The sequence below is a fragment of the Salvelinus fontinalis genome, chromosome 9 (assembly GCF_029448725.1).
Source record: "Salvelinus fontinalis isolate EN_2023a chromosome 9, ASM2944872v1, whole genome shotgun sequence".
In the NCBI taxonomy this organism is placed as follows: domain Eukaryota; kingdom Metazoa; phylum Chordata; class Actinopteri; order Salmoniformes; family Salmonidae; genus Salvelinus; species Salvelinus fontinalis.
The window spans coordinates 24,034,005-24,051,701 of NC_074673.1; the positions used below are offsets into that span (position 1 = coordinate 24,034,005).

Sequence of the window (17,697 nt, forward strand, 5' to 3'; positions counted from 1 at the left end):
CACAGAGTCAATGTCAATGCGCGGAGGTAATATGTACATGTAGGTAGAGTTATTGAAGTGACTATGCTTGGCCCCTGTGATGCACTGGGCCGTACGCACTACCCTCTGTAGTGACTTGCAGTCGGAGGCCAAGCAGTTGCCATACCAGGCAGTGATGCAACCCGTCAGGATGCTCTCGGTGGTGCAGCAGTAAAACCTTTTGAGGATCTGAGGACCATTTGCCAAATATTTTCAGTCTCCTGAGGAGGAATAGGTTTTGTCATGCCCTCTTCACGACTGTCTTGGTGTGCTTGGATCATGTTTGTTGGTGATGTGGACACCAAGCTCTCAACCTGCTCCACTACAGCCCCGTCGATGAGAATGGGGGCGTGCTCAGCCCTCCTTTTCCTGTAGTCCACAATCATCTCCTTTGTCTTGATCACATTGAGGGAGAGGGGGTTGTCCTTGAACCACACGGTCAGGTCTCTGACCTCCTCCCTATAGGCTGTCTCATCATTGTCGGTGATCAGGCCTACCACTGTTGTGTCATCAGCAAACATGCCTGTTGTGTCATCAGGAGTCGTGCAGTCATGAGTTAATAGCATTCTCACATAGGTGTTCCTTTTGTCCAGGTGTGAAAGGACAGTGTGGAGTGCAATAGAGCTTGCATCATCTGTGGATCTGTTGGTGCAGTATGCAAATTGGAGTGTGTCTAAGGTTTCTGGGATAATGGTGTTGATGTGAGCCATGATCAGCCTTTCAATGCATTTCATGGCTACAGACGTGAGTGGTACGGGTCGGTAGTCATTTAGGCACGTTACCTTAGTGTTCTTGGGCATGGACTATGGTGGTCTGCTTGAAACGTGTTGGTATTACAGACTCAGACAGGGAGAGGTTGAAAATGTCAGTGAAGACACTTGCCAGTTGGTCAGCGCATGCTTGGAGTACACGTCCTGGTAATCCGTCTGGCCCTGCGCCCTTGTGAATGTTGACCTGTTTGAAGGTCTTACTCACATCGGCTGCGGAGAGTGTGATCAGTCATCCGGAACAGCTGATGCTCTCACGCATGTTTCAGTGTTACTTGCCTCGAAGCGAGCATAGAAGTGATTTAGGCTCGTGTTGTATTGTCTGGTAGGCTCGTGTCACTTGGCAACTCTCGGCTGTGCTTCCCTTTGGTGTCTGTAATAGTTTGCAAGCCCTGCAAAGCTTCAGAGCCGGTGTAGTACGATTCAATCTTAGTCCTATATTGATGCTTTGCCTGTTTGATGGTTCCTCGGAGGGTATAGCGGGATTTCTTATAAGCTTCCGGGTTAGAGTCCCGCTCCTTGAAAGCGGCAGCTCTATCCTTTAGCTCAGTCCGAATGTTGCCTGTAATCCATGGCTTCTGGTTGGGTTATGTACTGTATGTACAATCGCCGTGGGGACGACATCCTCGATGCACTTATTGATAAATCCAGTGACTGATGGCTTTATCAAAGCCAGTGACTGATGTACTCCTCAATGCTATCGGAAGAATCGCGTTACATATTCCAGTCTGTGCTAGCAAAGCAGTTCTGTAGTTAGCATCTGCTTCATCTGACCACTTTTTAATGACCTAGTCACTGGTGCTTCATGCGCTAATTTTTGCTTGTAAGCAGGAATCAGGAGAATCTAATTATGGTCAGATTTGCTAAAATGGAGGGCGAAGGAGAGCTTTGTAAGCATCTCTGTGTGTGGAGTAAAGGTGGTCTATAAACATTTATATCTGGTTGCACATTTAATGTTCTGATAGAAATTAGGTAAAACTGATTTAAGTTTCCCTGCATTATACTCCCCGGCCACTTCTGGATGAGCATTTTCCTGTTTGCTTATGGCGGTATACAGCTTTTAGTGCCAGCATCGGTCTGTGGTGGAATGTAGACAGCTACGAAAAATACAGATAAACTCTCTAGGTAGATAGTGTGGTCTACAGCTTATCATGAGATACTCTACCTCAGGCACGCAAAACCTTGAGACTTCCTTAAATATCATGCACCAGCTGTTATTCACATATATGCATAGGCCCCCACCCCGTGTCTTACCAGAGGCTGCTGTTCTGTCCTGCCGATGGAGTGTATAACCCGCCAGCTGTTTGTTCTTAATGTCGTCGTTCAGCCACGACTCTGTGAAACATAAAATATTACAGTTTTTAATGTCCCGTTGGTAGGATATACGTGCTTTCAGCTTTGTCCCATTTATTTTCCAGCGATTGAACATTGGCTAGCAGGACGGAAGGCAAGTGCAGATTAGCCACTCGTCACCTGATTCTCAAGGCACGCTGATCTTTTTCCACTAAATCTCTGTTTCCTTCTCCAGCGAATCACGGGGATCTGTTGCCTGGTCCGGTTTCTGTAGTAGTATATTCCTCCCATCCGACTCATTGAAGAAGAACTCTTCGTACAGTTTGAGGTGAGCAATCACAGTTCTAATGCCCAGACGCTATTTTCGGTCATAAGAGACGGTAGCAGCAACATTATGTATAAAACAAGTTATGAACATCATGAAAAAACAAACATAATAGCATGGTTGGTTAAGAGCCGATAAGACGGCAGCCCTCCTCTCCGGCGCCATTGTAACAATGCTCGATCGGGTTGAAGTCCGGGCTCTGGCTGGGCCACTCAAGGACATTCAGAGACTTGTCCCGAAGCCAATCCTGCTTTGTCTTGGCTGTGTGGTCATTGTCCTGTTGGAAGGTGAACCTTCACCCCAGTCTGAGGTCCTGGGTGATCTGGAGCAGGTTTTCATCAAGGATCTCTCTGTACTTTGCTCCGTTGATCTTTGCCTCAACCCTGGCTAGTCTCCCAGTCCCTGCTGCTGAAAAATATCCCCACACCATGATGCTGCCATCACCATGCTTCACCGTAGGGATGGTGTCATGTTTCTTCCAGACGTGACGCTGGTTTTTGCTCAGACATGCACTGTCAACTGTGGGACCTTATATAGACAGGTTTGTGCCTTTGCAAATCATGTCCAATCAATTGAATTTACTACAGGTGGACTCCAATCAAGTTGTAGTAACATTTCAAGGATGACCAATGGAAACAGGATGCACCTGAGCTCAATTTCATGTCTCATAGCAAAGTGTCTGAATACTTATGTAAATAAGATATGTGTTTTATTTGTAATACATTTGCACAAATTTCTAAAATCCTGTTTTTGCTTTGTCATTATAGGGTATTGTGTGTAGATAGCTGAGGATAAAAAAAAATTTTTTTTTTAGAATAAGGCTGTAACGTAACATAAAAATACTTTCCGAAGGCACAGTATACGCAACATGCAAAAATGTAAACGCTTTTACTGAGTTACAGTTCATAGAAGGGAATCAATCAATTAAAAATAAATTCTTTAGGCCCTAATCTATATATTTCACATAACTGGGCAGGGGCCGGCCATGGGTGGGCCTGGGACAGCATAGGCCCACCCACTTGGGAGCCAGGTCCATCCACTGGAGAGCCAGGCCCGGCAAATCAGAATGAGTTTTTCCCCACGAAAGGGCTTCATTCCAGACAGAAATAATCCTGAGCAACATCCCCCCCCCTGCCTTGTCTTATTTCACACATAGGCTACAAATGTTTATTGGATGTTTTTTTGCATATCCCATTCCCACTGAGAGTGGAGTCATGGCCTGGGATTAGCCATTATTGACAGCGACCCTGGAGCAATTAGGGTTAAGTGGGCTCCCGAGTGGCGCAACGGTCTAAGGCACTGCATTTTAGTGCTAGAGGCGTCACTAGAGACCCTGGTTTGATTCCAGGCTGTATCACAGCCTCTCGTGATTGGGAGTCCCATAGGGCGGCGCACAATTGGCCCAGCGTTGGTTAGGGTTTGGCCGGGGTAGGGCGTCATTGTAAATAAAAATTTGTTCTTAACTGACTTGCCTAGTTAAATAAAGGTTAAATAAAAAAGTGAAGAGCACATCGAAACTTTTCCCCCTAGTCAGCTCGGGGATAGAACCAGCGGCCTTTCGCTTACTTGGCCAAAGCTCTTAATCGCTAAACTAACCGCCGCACTTATGCGCAATAATTTCACTCAACTGGGGAAACCACATGTACAGTAATATAGCTGTGATGAACTGCAAGTCTGGTTATATATTTTTACGAATTCGTCTACCACTAGGGGGCGGCACCCTTTCCCCTTGGTTTCCCACATCCGCGTGCCCTCTTATTACACTTCCGCTGAAGCGCTTGTATAGTCCTCTTCTACCAGCCCGATTCAACATGGTGGGTACTTCAACATTTACAACCCCTCTAAATCTATCGTAATCCTCCGTGTTTTTACTAGCCATAATGTTATTTATCTCTAGAATAGTGAAATGGTGTATGTATTACTCAATCGCAGTGACATATTGCGTTAGGATGCCCTTCCTGGCAGACTTTATGAACAATATGAGGGTTCTCCGAGATGCTAACGGAAGAAGCATTATGCTAGCATTTGGCTGCACATGAACAACCACGTTTTCCATGTCTTGATTTGATTACAATCAGTAGAGAACTGGCCATGCCTTTAATATTGTACATATTATCCGCAGGGTGGTTAGTGGTGTAGGACGTTGGTTTCAGCTGTTTGTAAGAAATACATTTTGTTCCGTGATACTGATTAGCATAGCTAGCTGATTGCGAAATCATCCCACTAGCTAATTAACCATCGGTGGTCTGTTTTCCCAATGTAGGGGACCCATTGTTTCTGACTTACTCACCGGTGTAGTTAATCGTGAGATCCATTTACTAGCATGTAGGTAGTTGGCTAGGTAGTCAGTCTGCGCAAAGTTGCTAGCTCGTTAGTATTAGGTACGACCTTGTATGTTAGATCCAAATGTAGCTTGCCTGGTCATGCCAGCCGTTGGTATACTTATACCTCCTAAAATGTCAACCGCTTTTGAAATGTAATTTACGTTGAACCCTGTATCGAAAGTGGCTATGGCTTTGATTTAAGTGGCCAGGTCATTGATAGTACAGGAAAAGTGAATTGAGGGGCTTTCCCGTGTTCGATGGGTCCTAAGTCCCTACCGAACCCTGGTTTTCTCAGATATTTTAAATTCATAAAATGTAAGCCCATTCAGGAGATGAGAATAACCTAGTCATTTGCACAACTCCTTTGTTCCACAGGGACGAGTCAGGACCAAGACGGTGAAAAAAGCCGCCCGGGTCATCATTGAGAAGTACTACACCCGGCTGGGAAATGACTTCCACACCAACAAGAGGGTGTGTGAAGAGATCGCTATCATCCCCAGCAAGAAGCTGCGCAACAAGATCGCTGGGTGAGTCTGGTTTCTTTAGCTTTATTGTCTCTAATAGCCAAGCGGACTCGAACCTCGGCGGCATATATAAAGCTTGTCTGGGGTCAAGCAGCAGATGTTGCGTAGACAACGCTGTACAGCAACGTTCAACCAACCTTGGGGATATTTTCTTCGTTCTCAATTTGGAGTCTCCTGGGTCTAGTTTCAGGTGTAGCCAGCAGATCCGACACCTTACGCTTGCTCACAGCTGCACTACAGGGTCAGACCCGCAATTTATAAAATTAAGTCACCACGGAGCCAGCACGAGACATGGCTCGGGAAACGTACCGCAATCATGGATGAGAAATGCGTTGTACTCTGAATTGTCCTGTTATTCCAGCTGTTATACTGAGAAGATGAAATGACTGCTTGTTTTTCTGGAAACTGCCCTTTTCATCCTCATGATAGGTAGCAGAAGCCACAGCAGCCATTTTTGGTATGTCGGTGTCAGCTAATTGGCTCCTTTGCTTTTTTCAATGTTGAAGTATCTCATTAATTTCATATTTATTGAATCACATTTATTTATATAGCCCTTACATCAGCTGTGGTCACAAAATGCTGTACAGAAACCCAGCCTAAACCCCCAAACAGCAAGCAATGCAGGTGTAGAAGCACGGTGGCTAGGAAAAACTCCCTAGAAAGGCCAAAACCTAGGAAGAAACCTAGAGAGAAACCAGGCTATGAGGGGTGGCCAGTCCTCTTCTGGCTGTGCCTGGTGAAGATGATAACAGAACATGGCCAAGATGTTCAAATGTTCATAGATGACCAGCATGGTCAAATAATAATAATCACAGGGGTGCAACAGGTCAGCACCTCAGGAGTAAATGTCAGTTGGCTTTTCATAGCCGATAATTCAGAGTATCTCTACCGCTACTGCTGTCTCTATAAAGAGTTGAAAACAGCAGGTCCGGGTTCCATAGCCACAGGCAGAACAGTTGAAACTGGAGCAGCAGCACGGCCAGGTGGACTGGGACAGCATGGAGTCATCAGGCCAGGTAGTCTCAGGTCCTCTGAGAAAGATGTTTCATATGACATGTACTATGCTGCACTTCAATCAGGTTGTATTTCAAAACACTACTAATAGCATGGCTTGGATGGAGTTATTGATTCTATCATATCCCTGACCTAGCTGATTATTGCTAGTTTGCCACCCAAAACCCTATATCGAAAGTGACTATGGTACAACTGTTACCATAGTCATTGATGTTACGGGAATTGTGACTGAAATATTTCCCCATGTTTGTTGGAATACCTTTTCCTGTCAAACCCTGTCTTTCAAACATCTTTCTCGTCCGCAGCAACCTAAACTTGAGTGAAACCTAATTCTCATGCTAGACTAGTTTTCAGTGATCTAGCATAAATATTTGTTTGAACCCATGGTCTGATCTAATGCTGTTACAATTGTGATGTTGTACATGAATTAACTGAATTCTGGTTTGTGCTCTTAGGTATGTGACCCATCTGATGAAGCGCATCCAGAGGGGTCCCGTCAGAGGCATCTCCATCAAGCTGCAGGAGGAGGAGAGGGAGAGGAGGGACAACTACGTCCCAGAGGTAAGTGTGTCCACCCACACTTCTGAGCATCAGAGCACAGTGCATCTATACTTGCTGGCACCGCAAAGGTTGTGGGTTCGATTCCCACGGGCATCACATACAACAAAAAGGTATGCATTAACTGAACTATATGTTGGTTTGGTTAATCAGTGGCATATGTTTCTTGATAGGTCTTGATGGCAATGGACTTAACACAATATTTATTGATGCATAACAAGCATCAATAAATAATGTGTATAGTCCATTGCCATCAAGATCTGGATGGTGTGCTTATCAATTTAATGGGCTCTATAGGCATGCCTTGCTGATGTGTGCATGTTTGATTTGTTGTCCAGTAAGGAGTTGTATTGCTGTGTCCTTACCTGCGAACAGTCATGATTAAAGCTATGCAGGTTTCTACTTTGCCTTGGGTCATAAGCTGCTTTGGGTCACCATTTATCTCCTTTATTTGCTGCCATTGGTTATCTTTGGTGTATAGTTGGGATGTGAAATACCTTTTGAGTCAGTCAAATATCATTCTTTGATTTGCCCTGTATCGAAAGTGACTATGGCATGACTTTTGCCATAGTCATTGATAGTACAGGAATAGTGATCTTGAAAGCTTTTCCCGTGTTTGTTGGAATACTGGTTCCTGTCAAACCCTGTATCTTTCAAACAATGTGGTAACATCGTAAACCCAGACCTGCCAACTCGCACGCATTTTGCGTTCCAACTACGCAATTTTCTGTCCAGGTACGAGATCGATTAAAAGTACGCAGAAATGAATAGGGCCTGATTTTATTTTTATATATATTTTAATAAAATATTTACTCTGCGAATTTAACATCCCGATTCTCAAGCTGCAACACAGACATGTACGGAGTTGTCAACGGACATGGAGATTAATACATCATTATTCAACGTAGCTACCCGGTGTCTGCCCCTCCTGTTGTGATGCTGAGTTTGCCAACTATCAGCTGTATGTAAACACATGGACAAATCCCTTTCACTGTGTGTGTTGTGGAAAGGTAAACACTAATTGTTTCAAGCAAACGTAAGATGGAGATTCGTTGGACTCTAAAGTGCAGGCAGTTCACTCGCATTTCTAGTGAAAGAAATTAAATGCAAATACGAAAAATAACTGGTCGTATTTGTGCGAGTGTGATATACATTTCATTCTGCGTCCCATTAGTTGTTTTCGACATAACATTACGTGGATCACGCAACCTAATAGATTGTAACTGTAATTGAGCCACGTCACAAAGCATTACAAAAGTATAATAAAAAAAAATATAAACGTCTTGGCATTAAATGGAGTCTGAGTGCAGACTGCGAACAAATATTCAGTCTCGTTTCCAAGAACAAAACCCAGTACTGACTTGCTGAGTGCCCTCATTACCAAGAAGGTTTCAATGGTTGCCAGAGGAACTGTTTGCCACAGAGAAGTCTACCCTGATGTCCTGCTGCGGAAGGTTCAATCTGCTAGCTACCAGGCAAATGTGTCGAAATAATTTCCTGGACATTTTAAAGGTCTCCAGAAGATTTGTTCTCACCCACTGTTTCCTATCATAGCTTTTTCGTTTTTATGAATAACATGTTTATTTGATGCTCTACTTCAAACATTTGGAATATCAGAGTAAATATTTTTATTGTGGATAAGACATTTGTACATTTTGTTTTAATAAATTTGTACATTTTAATTAATAAAATTAAACTCCAATAATAAAGGCCCTTGGTGTGTTCTTTCGAATTAGAAAGAACTTCGTGACTTTTACATATGTGTAAATGGAATGCGGTCAAGAAAGTATTCCAACCATATATAGACTTGATTTAGTACAATTTTCTATTTGCGATAAGACTCATGCACGAGCGTGCGGGGGGGGGGGAGAAAATCCCAATTTGCTGCGCGTGTCTGGTACTCTAAAAAGTTGGCAGGCCTGTAACCATTGCCCCAGGCAGTCAGTAACTGTACGCTCTGTTGAATTGATGTATTTAACTGTTGCCAGTTTACTGTGCACACTATTACTAATGTGTTTGGACAGTGTTGACATAATGCATTACCACTAACTTAACTTTTCTGTTTACAGGTTTCTGCTCTTGACCAAGAGATCATAGAGGTGGACCCTGACACCAAGGAGATGCTCAAACTACTGGTAAGTCCCTCACAGGCAGTTACGTTTGGTGTCTTCATGATGAATAAACACTACCTGATCCAAAGTATGTGGACACCTGCTTGTGTATGGAACTCGCTTTGTGCACAGTGGCATTGTCATGCTGAAACAGGAAAGGGCCTTCCCCAAACGGTTGCCACAAAGTTCGAAGCACAGATTCGTCTAGAATGTCATTGTTTGCTGTAGCGTTAAGATTTCCCTTCACTGGAATTAAGGGGCCTAGCCCGACCCATGAAAAACAGCCCCAGACCAGATCCTCATCCACCAAACTTTACAGTTGGCACTATGCTTTCAGGCAGTTAGCCTTCTCCTGGCATCCGCCAAACCTAGATTAGTCTGTCGGACTGCCAGATGGTGAAGCATGATTCATCACTCCAGAGAACGCTTTTGCACTGCGCCAGAGTCAAATTGGCGGCGAGCTTTACACCACTCAAGCCGATGCTTGGCATGGTGATTTTAGGCTTGTGTGTGGCTGCTTTGCCATGAAAACCCATTTCATGAAGCTCCCGACGAACAGTTCTTGTGCTGATGTTATTTCCAGAGGCAGTTTGGAACTCTGTAGTGAGTGTTGCAACCGAGGACAGGAGATTAAAATTAAAATAACAAGCTTCAGCACTCGGCGGTCCTGTTCTGTGAGCTTGTGTGGCCTACCACTTCGCAACTGAGCCGTTGTCGAGCTTAGACGTTTCCGCTTCACAAAAACAGCACTTAGTTTACAGGGGCAGCTCTAGTAGGGCATACATTTGACAAACTGACTTGTTGGAAAGGTGGCATCCTATGATGGTGCCACGTTGAAAGTCACTGAGCTCTGTTCAGTAAGGCCATTCTACTGACAATGTTTGTCTATGGAGATTGCATGGCTTTGTACTCAATTTTATACACCAGTCAGCAAAGGGTATGGCTGAAATAGCCAAATCAACTCATTTGAAGGGGGGTCCACATACACAAGTATGTTTAGCCTTAAGATAACACCATGGCTTAAACACTGTATTGAAAGTGACTATGGCATGACTTGCCATAGTCATTGATAGTACAGGAACAGTGACTTTGAAAAATGTTCCCGTGTTTGTTGGAATACCGGTTCCTGTCAAACCCTGTATTCAACATCTTCCACAATCTTAACTTCAGGGTGAAACTACTCACCGATAAGAGACCAGGCTTCTGTGGTTTACATCGTTAGCATGAACTTGTGGTGTATTCTGGTGGTTACTTGATGGTGAAATGGAATTTTATTTTTCTCTTTCCTCCAGGACTTCGGAAGTCTGTCCAACCTGCAGGTCACCCAGCCAACTGTCGGAATGAACTTTAAGACACCCAGAGGAGTCTAGGCATTTGTAATATATCTCTTAATAAATACAAAATGTACAAAAAAAGCAATAAGTCTCCTAGTGGTCTTGCTGTTTAGAACAAGTAGATGCGTATGCTAGATTGATGGAAATGTTAATTGGATAAGCGCTTGGTCCTCATGTCCTTGACTCAATTGAACTGTAATTTCAGGCTTTGTGCAATAAAGTTTAGTTCATATACTATAGAGCATTTGGAAAGTATTCAGACCCCACAACTTTTTCCATATTTTGTTACATTACAGCCTTATTCTAAAGTGGATTCAATTGTTTTTTGTTATCTACATGCAATAACCCCATAATGACAAAGCAAAAAACGTTTTTTTATAAGTGTTGCAAGTGTATTAAAATATCATATACATAAGTATTCAGACCCTTTACTCAGTACTTTGTTGAAGTGCCTTTGGCAGGTATGACGCTACAAGCTTGGCACACCTGTATTGGGAGTTTCTCCCATACCTCTGCAGATTCTCACAAGCTCTGTCAGGTTGGATGGGGAGCGTCACTGCAGAGCTATTTGCAGGTCTTGAGAGATGTTCGATCAGGTTCAAGTTCGGGCTCTGGCTGGGCCATGCAAGGACATTGAGACTTGTCTAGGGTTCCCACGGGTCCTTGAAAGTTTGTGAATTTGAGAGAGAAAATCAAGGCCTTAAAGTTTTTGAAAATAGACATGGGTCATTGAAAGTGCTTGAATTTATACATTTTTGGAAGAATAGAAATTGCAGTTATCAGATGATTATTTTTTACGTCAGTAATGGGCTACTTCCGCTGTCTGTATGTGTCTTTCGCCGTTTGTGTGTCCTTGTTTCACGCGCCACCTGCCCCGAGAAAGTGCGACGGTTACGTGCATGAGTTATTAAACAGAGGCAAGTAAGCGAGAAAGCTAACGTTAAGCGAAACTTAAGCTATGCCTGGAAATGTCAATTCCGGGGCACGTGGCTCTCTAAAGACATTTACAAAGACTGGCTTGTTAAAGATCCGCGGGACATCCATATGGCCCGATGCAGAGCCTGCAGCAAATCAACAAAAGATCACGCCATGGGCGAAGCAGCTGCGACGAGCCATGCTGCTGGTGCTTCATACATGACGGCACTCCACACGTTAAAAGCGGTTAGGTCCTACCCCTGGTAACATGTAGAAAGGAATACAACAACCATACTTAGTTAATTAGTTAGCTAGATTATTCCGTCTCTTCGTGATTTGGTAAATTAACTTTTAACGTTACAGAACTATTCGGTCAAATTAACGTTTGCTATGTTTGTAGCTAACGTTATCTAGAAGCCTCAATTCTCCCACAATCACATTTATCGTGCTAGCTAGCTAACATTAGCTAAGCTGTTAACGTTACGTTAGCCAACTTGCGGCAAGCAGAGCTGGACAGTGAACATTTGAAATAAATGACAGTTTTCTAACGTTAGCTGAAAGTTTACGTTTAGTTAAAGGACGTTCACTAGAGTTGTTAGTGACAACGTTTAATGACTAATGCTAGCTAGTCGTTCATCAGACTTGGAGACTTATTTTCCTACAGCTCCCAATCAATTGAACTATGTGGAAAAGTCATCATCTACATCACCACCTAGACAATCTTCTACAACTACTACCACATTCAAAAACCACAAGACAGTCCGTCTTAACTGGCGTTCCCAAAGAGGACACATTGTGGTGTCTGAATATGATCGAGTGTCTACTCTTTCCACTCTAGTGAACGCACGGGTGAGTGGCATGGTTTATAAACTGTCACCTGTAACATTACATTAGTTTTAGGAACATGTTATGTTTGTTTTCATATTTCATGTTCTCTCTCTGTAACACACATTCACACACAGGCTAGAAACAGAAATAAGTGTTTGATTTAAACATCTTTTAGTTTTTTTTTACTCCTTAGGTGTGCTGCTCTCAGAGATGTTCCCAGACAGTGCAATAGCCAAGACCTCAACATGTGGGGCAACAAAGTCCAGCTATTTGTGCACACATGGCTTGGCTCTTCATTTCAAGCACTTGTCTAAAAAACAGTCTGCTGGGGAGGAGGACTATGTACTTCTCTTTGATGAGCCTTAACAGAAAAACACAGTCAAAGCAGTGTGACTTTCATGTCCGTTTATGGGATGAGGACAAAGTTGTAACGAGATTTTATGATTCTAAATTTGTGGGACATGCGACTGCGTTGTACCTTAAAGCTGTCTATGAGAAGAGCACCGAAGTTCTACCAAAGAAAAACATGGTTCAGATCTCCATGGATGTACCAAATGTAAATTGGTCATTTTACTCAAAGGTTGAGAAGTCCCTCCTAGATTTTGATGTACACCTTATAAACATTGGCAGTTGCGGTCTCCATATTGTACGTGGAGCATTTCAGAAGGGAGTAGAAGTGACAGAGTGGGAAGTCGACAGTGTACTGCATGCTATGTACCAACTTCTGAAGGATACACCAGCCCGCAGGGAGGACTGCTTTAACATCATCAGATACCCCAATGCCACTTAAGTTTTGCAAGACACGGTGGGTTGAAATTGCGCCCATGCTTGAAAGAGCTTTAGAGTTTTTGCCCCATATGGCAACATATGTGAAGGCTGTAGAGAAGAGAGGTCCAAATGCAGGCACAAAGTCCTTTGAGGTGATTCAGGAGGCTGTTAAGGACCCTCATGACAGCAAAACTGAATTTCATCTTGTCAGTGAGCAAAGAAGTGACACCATTTCTTACACGCTACCAGACCGATAAGCCCATGGTGCCATTTCTCTCTACAGACTTGTTCAAGGTGCTTAAGAGCTTGATGAGCAGATTAATTAAGCCAGACCTCATGAAAGAAGCGAAGACCCCTCAAAAACATATTGATGTCGAGGTGAGACAGTCATCCAATCACATCTACTCCTCACATGTCGACTTGGGCTTTGTTACTCAAAGAATTGTGAGAGACTTGTCCGCAGGGAAGAAGATTGGACAGAAAACATTGCTGGACTTCAAAATCGCTTGCAAGAAGTGTATGCTCACAACTGTTTACAAACTCATTGAGAAATTTCCATTGAAGTACTCTCTGTTCTCACATCTTTTATTTTGGATCCAAGGGAAATGGCAGGCACAAAAAGAAAGATGCTGTGTACAGCAAAATTGAAGAAGGCCCTGACCTACCTTGTAAATAGTCATCGGGTGAAGGAAGAAGATTGTGATGACATCTTTCGACAATACTCACATTTTATTGATGACATTGTCCAGGCCCAACACTCAGAGTTTGTAAACTTTGATCCTGTCCAAGACAGATTGGACACATTTTTACATGAGTATATGTCAAAGGACAAAGAGCTCATAAATCTATGGAGACTTTGCGCCAACTCCTCTCACTGTCACACAGGCAAGCCTCAGTAGAGCGCGCATTCTCCATCAATCGGCAGATTGAAGTGGAGAACTTGAAAGAAGATTCATATGTAGCACAGAGATGTATAGTTGACCACATAAGAGCTGTGGGTGGCATACATAATGTGTGCATTGACAGACCGCTGCTTATGTCAGTGGCATCTGCAAGGCAGAGGTATGTGACACATCAAGAAGAACAGACAGAGAAGAATGGATGAGCAAAAAAACAGAAACAGAATAGATGAATAGACCTTATAGATGAAATAGATTAACTTAAAGGGAAGAAAAGAAGACTGACAGATGACATAAATGCTCTCGAGACCTCAGCAGACAAATTTGCACTCAGAGGAGAGCACAGGCAACCTCACTCTTATTGCCAAGTCCAATAGCCTGAGAAAGGGTGGTAAAGATAAAAGAGCACAAGCAGCTGAAATAGAAACACTACTCAATGAAAAATTGAATGACATGAAAAGCAAATGAAGGGGCATAGCAGCAAAAAGCAAGGGTTGGGCACTGTTTTAACAGTTTGAGAAAGGGCAAAACACTACTCAATGAGTAAGCGAGAAAAAAAGGGGGGAAAAGAAAAGCAAATGAACCAAAAAGGCCAACAACCCCAGAACACAATGGTTGGGGAAATGTTTTATTTATTTTTAATTTTCATCTTTTATTGTTGCAAAACATTTTATTTATGGCCATGTGTTTTTTATTTGCCTATTTATTTGATCATGTTCATGTAAAAACAAGGTAATGTTTTTGCTCCGCGACATGTTTTGTGTTGTTAAGCTGGTGCTAATGAAATAAACAAGGAGTTACTTAGCTCTTCAACTCGTAAATAAGTCTCTGTCTCAACTTACACAATATATTGTTTTGCTGTGCCGTGTTAGAGAAGGCAAGAGACCATGTAGTCTGCCATCATTGTAACATAGCATAATTGAGAAGTGTTCACACATTCAAGACTCTTTCTCTTTTTAATTGTTGTCTGTGAGCTTCTGTAAAGCCTGCTAGTTCTTATTATAAAAATCATCAGTGTTGTAACAGTAATTAACCTTGATCCGTGTCTCAAACTATGCCATGTTGGGCCCTTTGAATTTGAGGGAATTGGGCCTGGAAAGTCTTTGAAAAGTTTTTGAATTTGATGTTTAAGAAGGTATGGGAACCCTGGACTTGTCCCGAAGTCACTGCTGTGTTGTCTTGGCTGTGAACTTAGGGTCGTTGTCCTATTGGAAGGTGAACCTTCGCCCCAATCAGGTCCTGAGCGCTCTGGAACAGTTTTTCATCACGGATCTCTGTACTTTCCCTCGATCCTGACTAGTCTTCCAGTCCACAGGAAATGACCATCGAGTAAATGACCATCGAGTTCTTGTTCACCTCCCTGACCAAAGCCCTTCTCCCCTGATTGCTCAGTTTGGCCGGGTGGCCAGCTCTTGGAAGGGTTGGTGGTTCCAAACTTATTCCATTTAAGAAAAATTGAGGCCACTGTGTTCTTGGAACTTCAATGCTTCAGAAAGGTTTTGGTACACTTCACTGTGTCTTGACCCAATCCTGTCTCGGAGCTCTACGGACAATTCCTTCGACCCCATGGCTTGGTTTTTGCTCTGACATGCACTGTCAACTGTGGGACCTTATATAGACAGGTGTGTGCCTTTTCAAATCACGTCCAATCAATTGAATTTACCACAGTTGGACTCCAATCAAGTTGTAGAAATATCATGGACGATCAATGAAAACAGGATGCACCTGAGTTTCAAGTCTCATAGCAAAGGGTCTGAATACTTATGTAAATAACGTATTTCTGTTTTTTATTTCTTATAAATTTGCCAATTTCTAAAAACCTGTTTTTGGTATTATGGGGTATTGTTTGTAGATGGATGAAACAAATTCAATATTTAATCAATTTTAGAATAAGGCTATAACGTAATGAAATGTGAAAAAAGTCAAGGTTTTTGAATACTTTCTGAATGCACTATACTTCTAGTATTACACACTCACGACTACAGCACCATTGTGAGTCCGGTGTGCGATTTACATTACTTAACATTTTAGAGATCTTGAGTGTTGATTGAGTCTATTAGAACGAACATTCCCTTTGACAAATTCAGTCAAATTTGAAACTGTCAGTTCCCTCTGAGATCAAATGGCATCTTTATATTTTGTTTTCCTACTTATGTGAAGATGGAATGTCATAAATTTTTGGAACACGTTACATTTGTAATATAGCTTATGGAAAAACATGACTATAATTAAAGTATGTAATTGAAGTACAGTTTTAGATCCAACCAAGTTTGTGATCCTGACTAATTTTCACTAAATTAGTTCTCCAGCTTGCACTCAGGCTGAAGACTGCTTTAGTACGCCTTAATTTCCCTAATTCATCACCTCTAACATGTACGTTTTTGCTATACTGTGAAAGGAAACGTGTCAGGAAATTGAAGTTTGTGTGGTTTGAGGTACAGTTGAAATTCTGAATAGGATCTTTGTATCATGAGAACAGCATATTAACACATTTACTAATCCTAACTAACCTTTTAATAAGAGGCTTCATGATGCATTTATTAATACATTCTATTGCACAAATATTTAACTAGAAAAAGAGAATTCCGAGACCAAAAATACTGATTACGAAAGAAGTTGTGAGACACTTTATTGCACAATATAGAGAGTTCAGTAACACTTAGGTGACACAAATGTTTAATCTAACTCCAGGAAACGATAGGATGTACCATTATCTAATTGGTGGTCCCACCATAACATTGACAATTATAGTCCGCCTGTATTTGAAAAATATTCATAAAAATAATGACATATGTTACATTATTATCCCTCTTTTAAATAACACAATGATAGGGGATTGAATCCAATAAACCTACATTCACAAGCACTTCAACAGAAAGAAGTTGCAGAAAGCTCCCCGTGGACAGTCGCACATTTTGCCGATTCGAGCGCCTTTCCTCACTGCGCAATGCTCCCCCACGTCGCACTGAAAAAGATGAATGTCAAATTGTTAAATGAAAACAATGAGGATACTGTAGGTTATAATATCATCCTGTAAATCGTTTCAAAACACCACGCATTTATTAAATAATCCGACGACATGTTTAAGGAACTTCCAATAGCCTAGTTAAGACCACAAGAACACTGGACCAAAATAAAATAATCTTGTCATTCTGCATTTGGTAATTATTCGTCATTTAAAAAAAAAAAAGTAATACCTTCTCTGAACAGAGAAAGAGTGTAAAATCTTACAGTGGGAACTTGTCCAAATTTCTTTTCCCATGGATTAATTCTTTTGGTCTGCAGTTTTTTGAGAACTTCGTGTAGAGCGCCAAGCTATGGAAACAGTAAGAAATACACAATTACAATACATAACTGTCAGAGCTTGAAGTGCTGTCTTGTCATTGTGTAGCATTACTACAGTTCCTTGAGTCAATATTCACATTTTGACCAACAAAACCTAAAACACCATTCACGTTCTCAATAACAATGTGCTTTTTATTTTGTATATAGCATAATTTAGCCTACTCTTTATTTATCGAGGTAGTCGAATGTAAATTCCAAAAGCTACCCGCGGACATAAGCATTCATGCATACAGTTTACAGACAATATAGCTAGACTTACAAGACGTTTTTCGTTCGTTAGATTCGGATTTTGTGGATAGAAGTCGTGAATGTTTCTCATTTCCAAATCCACTTCCATTTCTGAGTCGCTCGTTTCAGCACCACAGAGGATGGACAGCAGCGCTGTACAAACTACCGCTATCGTCCACAGTTTAGAGCTCTCCATGGTCCTGATCTGGAGAAGTGCTTTGCTTTACGAGCGCGCGAAGTTGTTTCCTATTTCAACTCAATTGACCAATCCCTGCAGTTTTGCCTCCTTTTGTTTGCTCTTCAGTGTTTGTATTCTCATTGATATTGAATTGCTCCGCCTTGAGCATTGATCTCCTTATATACGTAAGAGAAATAATAACCTACGTAAGAAGCCCATTACGCTGTCCAAATTGTCTCAGCAAATGCCCTTCAGAATTAGTTTTGCT

At 42.1% G+C, this 17,697-nt stretch overlaps 2 protein-coding genes, 3 non-coding genes and 1 pseudogene across 5 annotated transcripts; 5 read left to right on the plus strand and 1 right to left on the minus strand.

Annotated features, from left to right (window-relative positions):
- Positions 1-4,064: 4,064 nt before the first annotated feature.
- On the plus strand, positions 4,065-10,686 carry LOC129862968 (40S ribosomal protein S17-like). The gene is made up of 5 exons (XM_055935063.1): positions 4,065-4,217; positions 5,103-5,254; positions 6,721-6,826; positions 8,893-8,958; positions 10,227-10,686. The coding sequence occupies exons 1-5, from the start codon at positions 4,065-4,067 to the stop codon at positions 10,302-10,304; spliced, it is 555 nt and encodes a 184-aa protein (XP_055791038.1). The 3' UTR covers positions 10,305-10,686.
- On the plus strand, positions 4,895-5,025 carry LOC129863030 (small nucleolar RNA SNORA71). The gene has a single exon (XR_008760900.1). It is a non-coding gene; the product is annotated as a small nucleolar RNA SNORA71 (small nucleolar RNA).
- LOC129863034 (small nucleolar RNA SNORA71) lies at positions 6,430-6,554 on the plus strand. Its single transcript, XR_008760902.1, has one exon. It is a non-coding gene; the product is annotated as a small nucleolar RNA SNORA71 (small nucleolar RNA).
- LOC129863029 (small nucleolar RNA SNORA71) lies at positions 7,355-7,483 on the plus strand. The gene has a single exon (XR_008760899.1). It is a non-coding gene; the product is annotated as a small nucleolar RNA SNORA71 (small nucleolar RNA).
- On the plus strand, positions 9,960-10,082 carry LOC129863031 (small nucleolar RNA SNORA71; annotated as a pseudogene).
- Positions 10,687-16,290: 5,604 nt separating the features above from the next.
- cart2 (cocaine- and amphetamine-regulated transcript 2) lies at positions 16,291-17,635 on the minus strand. The gene is made up of 3 exons (XM_055933795.1): positions 17,283-17,635; positions 16,910-16,993; positions 16,291-16,643 (listed from the first exon to the last, which is right to left on the minus strand). Exons 1-3 carry the CDS (start codon positions 17,445-17,447, stop codon positions 16,536-16,538), a joined length of 357 nt encoding a protein of 118 aa, XP_055789770.1. The 5' UTR covers positions 17,448-17,635; the 3' UTR covers positions 16,291-16,535.
- Between the last annotated feature and the right edge of the window lie 62 nt (positions 17,636-17,697).